The sequence below is a fragment of the Ambystoma mexicanum genome, chromosome 3p (genome assembly GCF_040938575.1).
Source record: "Ambystoma mexicanum isolate Mex_15411 chromosome 3p, UKY_AmexF1_1, whole genome shotgun sequence".
Lineage (NCBI taxonomy): Eukaryota > Metazoa > Chordata > Amphibia > Caudata > Ambystomatidae > Ambystoma > Ambystoma mexicanum.
The window spans coordinates 146859274-146871560 of NC_090925.1; the positions used below are offsets into that span (position 1 = coordinate 146859274).

The 12287-nt window shown below is 45.1% G+C and overlaps 1 protein-coding gene across 1 annotated transcript; it reads left to right on the forward strand.

The window, feature by feature from the left end:
• The first annotated feature begins 9991 nt into the window (after positions 1-9991).
• On the forward strand, positions 9992-11779 carry LOC138579834 (piggyBac transposable element-derived protein 4-like). The gene has a single exon (XM_069650061.1). It carries the CDS (start codon positions 9992-9994, stop codon positions 11777-11779), a length of 1788 nt encoding a protein of 595 aa, XP_069506162.1.
• Positions 11780-12287: the final 508 nt, after the last annotated feature.

Here is a 12287-nt window from a genome sequence, read left to right on the forward strand (position 1 = left end):
TCCAGACTTCACGAATTAGTTACCTGTACCGACTGGCTGGCAGGCGCCATAGACCGTAAGATTAAGCCTTTGGTGAGTTGCATTTAAATGCGTCCCCTTATAGGGAAAGCAAGCTCATTCATTTACTCACTCTCCTTATTGGCCATACGCCCTCTGCCTTTCAGGTATACAGACTGTACATCTCTAAGCTCCAGTATCAGACCCTCAGCTTATGTGTGCAGACTTCTGCCAACCCTGAATAGACATAAGGTTGGCAGGTTTCAGTCTAACCATCGCAGGGCCCAATTTCATTTTGCAACTAAGATCTCACAATGGCGTCTCGCAAAGCAGCACGAGAGAACACCATTGTACGGGGGAAGGTGGTGTGGGCTCAGTAGGCAAAACATAATACACTAGAAGTACAGGGCTGGAATTCCAATATGCCTTCCCCGATGTGTAGCTACATTGTGCGAACATACTTTTGCTTTACTTAAAATGGACGTTGAATACACAAGGTTGCTCCCCTCGCATTTTGCACTTTCCACACATCTATCACTAGTGGGTTGGTCCCATTTTGTAGCAGCAAATGCGTCCCTTGTACTCGCTGTACTTCTGGTTCTTGAGATTTTGAGAAATGGCACAAGCAGCACACAGGGAACACAATCTGCATGTTTGCATGAAATGATGAAATATATATGCAATCGAAAATAACTATAGACACGCTTTGAATAACTTTGCTGCTCACAGACTAGGCTGCCAGGAAATTAGAAAGTTAAGGTGCGAGTTCTGCAGGCCTTGTTAAAAATGTGTGGGGGCCTGCTGAGGTTGAGAATTGATTGCCGGCACTGGTTGGGTGATATTGTATGTATGAAGCACTTAAGCGTAAGTGCTATATAATAACTCATCATCATCGTTTAGCCTTGTTCGTACGCTTGCATTCAGTCATTTGCAGTATGGGCTTATGCACTGATTTTGACGATACATATGGTGATCCATTCTTGTATGAAATGTATTTCACTTTAGAGTGATATCGTAACCATATTTTTCGTAGTGTACTTAGAAAAAATGCTGTGTGATGCCACTTCCTGTTTTGACAAGGGGTGACATTTTTAGGCAACTGAAATTGTAATGTGGGTTTAGTACTTGCATGTCATGAGTCATTGGAAGGGTAGGGAGGAAAGGAGGCAGCTCATTCTCACAGCAGGTCTGAAGTGTGTGGTTTCGGACATGAAGGAGAGAATTAACTGCTTGTAACATTAAATCTTCACCAGACGAGTTTCATTAGAATGCTATAAAAGTTAGATGCCCCCACCCAGGTATGTTTGCCCCTTTAGATATTTTCAAAGAAATCACTGTATAGCGATCCAGCAGGGAGTTGAATCACTGAATGCCCACTGAATATCTAGGAATCTTTCTATGTGAGCAACTGGCTGGCCTGCAGGAACCAGTGTTGAAAGGCAGTGCAGTGATAACACTTCTTTTTTCCCCAATGGAAGACGGTCTGCAGCAAACGCAGCTTGTAAGGCAAGCGCCATGAAGTAACCACTTTAAGCCCCATTTTTTAGTAATGTATAAAGGATTATATAGCCATGTTGTTAGACTGCTTGCTGGCAATATGAGAGTAGTGGCTAGGCCCCCATCTGAGGACTGAGGCTTATTTCAATTGAAAAAGTTGAAAGGCCCTGGCGCCATCCCAGGGATCCAGGGCCTTTTAATCTATGAATCCTTCTTTGTGAGCAAGTGGCTGGCACGGAGGAACCAGTGTTGAAAGGGAATGCAGTGATAACACTTCTTTTTTCCCCAATGGAAGTGACAGCCAACGGGCTGCAGCAAACGCAGCTTGTAAGCCAAGTGATGCAAAGCGCACACTGTAAGCCCCAGAACGTAAGTAATATATAAAGCATTATTATTCCATGTTATTAGACTGCTGACTGGGAATATGGGGGCAGTTTCTGGGGGCTTAAGGCACCTGTTATTTGAAAGGGTTCAAATGCCTGCAGGACACCTTTCCAGTTGTGTCCCTCTCCACAGAGACTGCTGTGTGGTGGGGGGATTTCATTTTATTTATTTTATTTGTTACACGCCCAGACCCTCGGGTGTCACAGCGTGGTTATAAGACAGCTTAGAGATTAATAAAAACACCATTACATTGGTTACATTACATCATTAGTGGACAGTTATATTCAGCACGGGAATATTGGTACCATCGATATTGATGGTTGAGTATTCTGGGTGAAGGGTTGCTATTTTGGCTGGAGATCCTACAATGAGGACTTCTGTCTTCTCATCGTTAAGACATAGGCTGTTTAGCGCCATCCAATTTTGTATGATGAAGTACATTTTATTGATTGTTACGGTGTCCTGGTCATAGCAAGCTGGTTCATGCATTTGTAGGATTGGGACTGGGTGGGGCACTGTGCTTTTGGATGTCATTCCCTGATCCACCTTCACCCAGGTGTGCCCGTGAGCATGTTACGTGTGTTTGTGCATGTGTTTCACCCACGTCTCTAAGCCACTGACTTTTGTCCTGTCTCTGCATCTGCAGTGAATGAGGCTTCCCCTGATCACAGTCCGATGCTTCAGGAGTGGAGCACCATGAGCAGGAGTAACTTCCAGCATCTCCTTGTCGGCCTTGATGAGACCCCTCTGGACCAGGAGTCCAAGTACAGCCAGGTAAGAGAACGACCTTACAGGCATGATATGGAGTGTGGGGTGGAAGGTGCAGGAGAGTGCAGTGGGAGAAAGTGGCAGTAGAGGTCTGCAGTGGTTGGGTGGTATGCAATAGGTAGGCTGGTGCGTGCATTCGGAGGATTGGGGGTGGGGGCACTGTGCTTTTGATGTCATTCCCCAATCCACCTTCACCCAAGTGTGTCTTTCAGCATGTGACATGTGTTTGTGCATTTTAACCCTACTGTTTTTTTGGGCTGGTTTTCTCATGGAGACATCATGAGTGACCCTGGTGTAGGGGGCATGTGTGAATGTTATCCCCACCATTTAAATCCAGTTCAGGAGTAACACCACATTGACTTTTTTAGTAGACAAGAAAGCACTGGATACAAAAGAATAAGAAATAAGCCACTAATATATGGTCTAACAGTGATATTTCTAAACCGAAGCATCTGAAAGACAATTGCCATTCTAAACATCTGAGTATCTTGAATGTGTGTATGTATGTACTATATTGAATTCAGTTCATATTTATCTGTTTTGGGCTAGCATGTCTGTGGTGTGTTTGAAGCTGTTAATGTGTTCCCCTATCTTGTCTCTGAAGGAGCTGCTGCCGGTATTGCACTTGTAGGTGGATTGTGGTGTTGCAGGGTCTGGCAACAGCCTGATGACATGCTTCATAGCTTGGAAGATCGCTCTGCTCTTGTTGGAGGCTTCCATGAGAATTATGTCGTGGTTTGCTTTTGCTGTGGTGATGAGTGTCAAATGTGCTTATACGAGGGCTCTCAGGCTTAGGGCTCTTCTAGTTTGTGGGACTTTCTGTGGAATTTGTCTTTCCTGCTCATGCCATGCTTTTTGCTGAGTAACAGTGCTCATAGGTGTGGAGTGCATGGCATGCTAAGGGTTGGGAGACACTTGGGGAGACCAGGAGACCAATGACAGCTGGGTAAGAGAGCACCCCTATGGCCCAGTGTGGTGACTGCAGTGTGCCAAGAAGTGTGCAGTGGAAGGTGGGAGCAGAGTCCTGCAGTTGGTGGGGGGATGCACCAGGTAGGTTGGTGCATGCATTCAGAGGATTGGGGATTGGGGGGCATTCACCCAGGTGTGTCCTTGAACATGTGACATGTGTTTGGGCTTCCCCGTATCACAGTCCAAAGCTGGAGGAATGGAGCACCATGAGCATGAGCAATTTTCAGCACCTCCTCATCCACTTCGAGAAGACCCCTTTGGACCAGGATTTCAAGTACAGCCAGGTGAGAGGGTGCTCCTACGGGTGTGCCATGGAGTGTGGGGGTGGAAGGTGCATGAGAGTGCAGTGGGCCCAGGTGGCAGCTGAGGCCTGCAGTGGGTGGGGGGATGCGCCAGGTAGACTGGTGCATGCATTCTGGGGGATGTGCTGATTTCAAAGTAGTCCCTTTTTGCTATTTTCGTGATGTGTGCTGTATTGAAGCAAATTAAATCCACAAGAGAGCTGCAGTTATCAAAGAGGCGCTAAGTGCCGGTTTGATAACTGGTAAACTTAGCACCTCTTTGATATGCTAAGTAAGGGCAGTTGACCTTGCTGGCTGCACGGTGTACCGTGGAGTGCTGATAGATAACAATAATGTTCAGATGTTAGCAAACCTTTGGCTAATCAGTGATGTATTTATTTTTCAAAATGACAGATGTGTTAAAAATGCTTATTGGTTGCGCTTGTCATTACCTGATTATTTGTCAGGTGTTGATGTTTAAAGGCACATGATTATTTGCCTTGTGCACTTTCTTTGATTGTGAAAGGCCAATTGAATGTATAAACATGTCCATTAAAGATCTGCTCACTTGCATATTTTAGAGTGCCCCCCACACTTGTTTTCTTAAGGCTTGTGCCCTTATGGGATGCATACATGACAGCTGGCAGTGCAGTGCACAGGGAGTTGCATTCCGTGCACACATTGGCACGCTTTGGAAAAACGTTTGTTCTCCCACTAAACAGTAGATTATGAGCTGCACTTACTAATTGCAAGTGCTTACAAATATGTTTTAAATATTTAGGGCAACCACGCAGCAGTCATTGATGTCATGGCATTAGGCGCTCTGCCAGCGCCGGGGCTGTGACTCAGTCGAATCATGGCGGGATATTCCCCTCGTTTCCGTGCCAGTTCAATCAATTTCAGTTACTTAAGTGCTCTATAGTTGTCGTTTTGGGTCATACAGGCATAGCCAGTAGGAAACACTCCCTTAGCCCCCCCCTGACGGCCATCTTTAGATTTTATACTGCACGTTAGTGTTGGGAGTACTCTAAAATATTCATTTACGTTCCCGCAGTGTGTTTACCAACCTGGGGGTGGCTCTATTACCAGGTGGCCTTGTGGTCCCAGCGTTCTTTTGTTTTGCAGGTGGTCGGGAGGTATTTATAGAAGGAAAGCTGGATGTATAGTGGACCCAGGCCACCAACAGCCTTGTGGATGATGCAAAGGGTCTTCAATTTGATCCTTGCAGTCACCAAGAGCCAGTGGAGAGATTTTAGGGCTAGAGAGATGTGGTCCCTGGGCTTGAGGCCATGGATAAGTCTTGCAGTTCTATTCTGTATTAGTTGAAGGGGTGTCGAAAGGGAGGAAAGAGGAAGAGGCTGTTGCAGTAGTCCAGCCTAGAGAGAACCCGGGCTCTGGAGATGTTGGGCTTCTGGGTTAAGATGAGGAAAGGTAGAATGCCCCGAAGGAGGTGCAGCTGAAGGTTGGACTCCTTGGCAAGGTCTGTGATGAGTGGAGAGAAGGAGAGAGAGGAATCAAAGATCATCCCAAGGTTTTTTGCCACACAAGTGGATGAAGGGGACACAAGGAGTCTGGCGAGAGAGTGGGGAACAAACAAGGAGCAGGCATCCCAATGAGAAGGATCTCTGTTTTACTGGCATTAGGGCAGAACCCATTGGCAGAGCACCATGCCTGAATAGCGGTCAGGCAGTCGGGTATGAGGGAGGAGGAGGTAGAGGATGGCAGCTTCAAAGAAAGTTGTGTGTCGTCTGCATAACACTGGAAATGAGTGGAGAACATGGGGCCAGGTAGATGTTGAAAAGCCCTGGCGATAGGATAGAGCCCTGAGGGACGCCACAGGCAGAGAGTGAGGTGGAGGAGGGAAAAGGACCCATTTGCATTTGAGATGGTCTGTTTGAAAGGAAGGAGGTAAATTCCCTGTCTGGGAATCCTAGGGTATCATGGAGACGGTTTATGAGGATGAACTGCTTGACTGTGTCAAAGGCAGAAGAAGGATCGAGGAGTATCAGAAGCAAGGGAGTGTTTGAGTCCAGATTAGAGAGTTACTGACTAATGGGATTGACTGCAGGAATGGTCTGATATGATTTGTTTGCCTGTGGTGAGCATCTGATGAGGCAATGTGGTATGCAAGTGCTGGATGTGGTGACAGTGGGACAAATGGCCTAAGTGAGTTTCTGATGGGGGTGTGTGCCTCAGGATGTCTTATAGTTGTGTTAATTGGGAATATTTAACACTGGGTACATCTTCTGCACCTGTGTCCTCTGTTTCCCCTCCATTGCCTTCTTAACACTTTGCAACATGCGTGTGACTCCACCATCTAGTCTTCTCTGGTCTGGTGCAGGAGAATGGGTCTTAACTCTTTTGGTAAAATGGGTGTCTGATGCAAATGCCTGGAATAGTGAGAACTCCTGCTGATGTTTCTTTGTAAGAGGTTGAACTGTTAGCCTGCTGAGACATGGAAATTGGCTGTAATGGGTGGGGCGAGGGATTGTGCCTCTTTTTTCTTTGACTGACTTCTTTTCATTCTATGTTTTTGGAATTATTTAATTGAGAACGGTGGCTGCAGATGTCTACGCACACTACCAGATCAATCTGCAGGCAAGTGTTGCAGATCATTGAAATCATCTTCCAGGTAAGTCGGTGACTAGCTGGGTATACCTACGCTGTGGGCACCATGTGGTGACTTTTGAAGCAGCATGGTATACTTACTAGGAATCCGAGTTTATTACCAGAATTCTTCTTGCGCTATGAATATAAATACTTTTCTGAGGTTTGTCTACTACATGTAAAATTATAATTTAGACGAGGGCTCTCCACTAGATTAGGCCTATGCAGTTTGCATCTATCCAACCCGCCCATCGCACCACCTGATGGGGCAATGAGTTCCCCCCGCCCCTCCGTGTGCTCCCCTGAGCAGCTGGTAGACGGCAAAATCTCTGCATCCGTCTTTTTTTTGCAGGTGGATCCGGGCATCGTCTTCTCTACACACAACACAGTAGACCAGGGAATGCCACTAGATTAGGCCCATGCAGTTTGTGTCTATCTAACCTGTCCATCGGAGCGCCTGACGGGCAGAGAGTTCTCCCACCTTGCGCTCCCCTGGGCAGCTGGTAGACGGCAAAATCTCTGAATCTGTCTTTTTTTTGCAGGTGGATCCGGGCATCGTCTTCTCTACACACAACACAGTAGACCAGGGATTGCCACTACATTAGGCCCATGCAGTTTCTGTCTATCCAACCCGCCCATCAGAGTGCCAGACGGGCAGTGAGTACTCCCGCCTTGCGCTCCCCTGGGCAGCTGGTTGACGGGAAAATCACTGCATCTGTCTTTTTTTTGCAGGTGGACTCGGGCATCGTCTTCTCTACACCCAACACAGTAGACCAGGGATTGCCACTAGATTAGGCCCATGCAGTTTGCATCTATCCAACCTGCCCATCGGAGCACCTGATAGGCAGTGAGTTCTCCCGCCTTGCGTTCCCCTGGGCAGCTGGTTGACGGCAAAATCACTGCATCCGTCTTTTTTTTTGCAGGTGGACGCGGGCATCGTCTTCTCTACACCCAACACAGTAGACAAGGGCTCACCACTAGACTAGGCCTCAGCAGTATTTTAATTAATGCATTTCTAAATATGTCAGTAAACTACTGGTTGCTCGCAGTAATCTTAGTTTGATTTTCAGCATCTATGTTTCAATTTGTAATTTGTTAAAATATTTTGGTGTTGGAGTTTGAGGGAGGTGGGAGGGCATGGGTGAGGTGGGATGGCATGGGTGTGGGGAGTTGAGGGAGGTGGGAGGGAATGGGTGTGGGGGATTGATGGGTTTGTGAGGGCTAATTACTCAGTTTCTCACTTGTTTTCCCATACACAGTTACTTAAAGTGTGCATACTCCTCTAGAGACTAGCACAACATATGCAGTCTCCCACTGGCCTTCCAATGTGCTGTGGTTAAGGTTCGCAAAACGATTTTGCCCTACTTTCACCACCATTTGGACATCGCGATCGTCTATTGATAAGTTTGTGGGGGAGTATTTTAGTCTTATTGTGGGTGACAACCAATTCTTTGTGTGTTTTCTTTGCAGCATGGGAGTGAACACTGCACCAACCACCTTCACCCCCCTTTCTGCCTGAGCCGCCTGGTTGCCGTGTGTGATATCTTATCACGGACGCCGTGCTCTCAGGAGGAAAGTACCCTGTTTTAGGAGACTTTACACTGTAGTAGTTTGAGCGGCCTGACATGTTGCATGCAACACTATGGATCTTGCTTCTCTATTGCTCTGTTTTTTTTTGTAGGTGAATTAATATATATATATATATATAAAAACTAGGAGGTGCGGGGCGCACTCTGGCTCCCAGCTTAGTATACCTTCCACAGTCCAGTTGATCTTCTGCTCCAAGTGCTTTCATTTCTCTTGTAATCTTCAGGAAGGCAGTCTGTTCAGGTGTTGCTAGTTTATACCAAATGTGGCCACATGGAATATGTTGAATAAAAGTGCATACCTTTTATTCTCGTTTACATTTTCTGTGTGCAAAATGTGCTTAATGATCTTCCCAACATGTTCGGTCTAAGGGCTGGTCAAAGACAGATGCCATAAGATTTTTTTTATGTTGAAGTTAGAGAAGCAGAAATTACCACCATAGGAGATTTTGCCCGCATCAGTGATCCCAGCTGTGTCTATGGTTGGCCAGGCTCTCTTAAAATTATTGTTTGTGGTGCTTATTACTGAAATGGAATGCATTTAAAAGCATGAAATGTGTTTATAATTAGGAGGTAACTAAGCCCACAGCAGGGGTCTGCAACATGTGGCTCTCGAGATCGTACTTATTTTACTACAACACCCATAATTCCTCAATATAATCAATATGTGTCATGGTGGAAGGATTTTGCAGCCCACACGATCTGCAGTTTGAAAGTTTATACTCCCCTGGAACCCTTTCTTTTTCATGCCACACTTTGATTGCACTACAGCATTTTTCCAAGCAGGCTTTGCCCATAGTGAAGTGGGTGTTTTAAAAGAGGAGGAAGTGCATTAATTTCATGTTTTTACTGACATTCATGATTACTAACAACATCTACCATTTCTCCATTTAAAAAGCATGCAATATAAATGACCAATGTGATGTGGTTACTCTTATTCATGTGCACTGGGTGCTGCTTGCAAAAGGGGCTGAGCTTGCAGCCATGGAGAGCTGAAATAGATACATTTACCTGCTTTCTGTCAGCAGGCCTTCTGACAGGGCTCTCTGTGTGAGGCGAAGTAGACTTTTTTTTCTCCAATGTTTGTGACAGAAAATGTAGATCTATTTCTTGGTTTATAAGTGCTTTTTGGTGTTACATTATAATTTTACCACACACTTTACAGTAATAGATTGTAGGGACTGTTCAAGAAAAAGGCTCTCCAAAAACATTTTCTGACAAGACAGTCACACACAACCCATTCAGCTCTTTTTTCTCTCTTCTCTAAGAAAGTACTGATATTCTTCAATAAAATAACCAAATCCACCCACAGTCCCCACATTTGACCACATTATAACACATGTCAAGTATTCTCAGAAAGGCTCCTCAAAGGGGTTCATGTGTATAACAAATGTTAGCTATGGGGCATGACCAGGCAGCAGGGGGTGCTACAGTGCCCAGACATGTCCATTGTGTGTGACCTTTGCTAATAAAGTTCAGCCTTGCGGCAGTGAAAGGGGAAAAAAAGTACATTTAGCCTCTGACTGACTGGAATCTCTCTTTGAGGGCTTTGTGTGTGAAGGAGAGAGGTTGTGTTTTTACTGCTTGTGTGAAACCAATTCTTTGTCAAGGAGATTGATTTCAAAGGTGAATTTGGATATTTGGGTGACTAGGTGATTTTGTTTTGGTAAATTCTACTTCGTGTAGCTTTACTGAGAAGGAAATATTTTTTTTTTACCCCTTCCTGAGTCTTTCTAGGACACATGATACCATCCCTGTGTGTTTTTGTTTTGTTTTTTATTGGCTGAAATTTCTTTGTCTCCATCCTGTCATTAGACTTTTTTTTTCTGAGAGGGTTAAAAGATTGTGAAAAGGATCAATTAATTTAGAAAACATTTTGACAGGATATTTTAGGGGAAAGAAATGGCAGCCAAAAGATTTAGAATTGACAATCAAGATGCTTTATTTGAGCTGATGGCAGAGGCACCAGACATTAGCTCAGAAGGGGAGAGTGATATTGAGTTTGAGCCTGAGGGGTTGGCAGAGACAAGCAGTGGAGAGGATAGTCCCTCTGAGGATGAGTGCAATGACGACTCTGGGGAGGAGGGACTGTCACAGGAAGATGTTTGTGACGCCTATTGGGATGAGGTTTTGCCTGGCGCAGATCCATACAGCAATGGAGTGGAGTTCAGCGTCAGGAACCCAGGGGGTCGCAGTCTTCCACTCAGAAATTCTCCTCCTATTGTGTATTTTAACTTGTTCCTCACAATGGACCTGCTAATCCACATATGGAGGGAGACAAACAAATATGCAAGGGATCTACTAGCAGCAAAGGCAGAGTGGATCCAAATTCATCCTCATTCACGGCTGCGCCGGTGGATGAATGGAGGGTTGACTGTGGCACTTCTAAAAAAATGGATTGGCCTTTTTATAAATATGGGAATTATTCGCAAGAAAAATGTAAAAATGTACTGGGACCTTACACACCCTTCTCAGGCCACACCTTTCTTTGGCCAAGTCATGCCGTTGTGGCAATATCTCATTGTCACACGGATGATCCACTTAAATGACAACGCCACTGCAAAGGCACGGGGAGAGGAAGGGTTTGATCCCTGGCATAAGGTGCGTCCAGTTTTGGACTCCCTGAACCGTGCATTTAAAAAATACTATGTGCCACGGCAGGTGCTCTCCATTGATGAGTCCATGATTGGCATGAAGAATAGGGTCGCCTATATTCAGTACATGCCCAACAAAAGACATGCCAGGTTTGGGATTAAAAAATGTGAGGTCTGTGACAGCAGCAACAGCTATATTTTGCACGTTGACCTGTATGCAGGCAGGGATAAAACAACAGGGTGTGAAAAGGGATTTGTATATAACAAGGTCATGAGCCTCTTAAAGTCTTGTGACTTACTTAATAAGGGATATCACTTAATGACCGACAATTATTACACCAGTGTCGGCCTTGCTGAGGATCTCTTATTAACCACAACCCTTCTAACAGGCACAGTGAGGGTCAACTCTAAGGGTTTGCCACCCGAGATAACCAGGGCCAAGTTACAGCCGGGTGGATCAAAATATTTGAGAAAAGGTGGGTTGTTGGCATGTGCCTTTAGAGAAAAAAAAAGCCATCGCAAGCCTGTGCTGCTGCTGTCCACTGCCAGTCTGGCAAGTGATGTACTCGTGCATACTAGATGTGGCCAGTCAGCCATCAAGCCCCAAATCATTCTTGACTATAACAAAGGAATGGGTGGGGTTGATGTAAGCGACAGAAAAATATATGAGTTTGCTGCAGAGAGACCAACACATAGGTATTGGTCGAAGATATGGCGTAACCTCATAGACGTTTCCATAATGAACGCCTATGAGCTTTACAAAATTAATACTGAACACAGCAAACTCCTTAGCAGGCACAGCTTTGTAGTTGATATCATAGAGGCTCTCTGCTTTTCTCAGGAGGGAACGTCCTCTGAACACTCAGCAGCAACCCCACTGCTCGCCCCATCATCAAAGGAGCATGGTTTTGCCATTTTGCCGGCAAAGAACGAAAGGGACTGTGCCATATGTTCTGACAGAAGTAAGCCTGGTGGACGAAAAAGATCACGCCACTGGTGCCCAGGCTGCAATGTTGGCATCTATGAAAGATGCTACCCGCTTCTTGTCCATAACACCCCATGCAACATAGACCCGGATGATTCAAGTGTAGGGTGATACACATGAAAGACACTGCAAAATATTGTCTACACAAACACCTATATGTACTTTACCTCCCATTATAAAACTGATCAGGTTTTCCATGTGGGGGAGGGGATAGATTAAGCAGTTTGGGGGCTTCTTTTTTTAAAAATGTTTAAAAAGGTTTAACTCGGAAAACAAGTAAAAAATACTCAAAAAAATATAAAGTGAAAAAAATATGTTTACCATTTTTTTTGTCAAATAATTTTCCCTCCCTATTTTAATAAATATATTTCATTGTACATATATTCTGGAAAAATATAATACATGTTATAAAATTAACACTAACAACCCTTCAAAAAGTGCCCAGTCCCTAGAAATAATATACACGTAAAAATAATTAACAAATGGGCATGTCGATGACACAAATTGGACTCTGACCCATCTCCATTCCATTCCCCTGCTGATCTGTCTGCTTTGGCACCGGGCACCTGGTTACCCTCTGAGTTTCGGGCCCAGGTCCCTGCCCACCCAGCCACACACC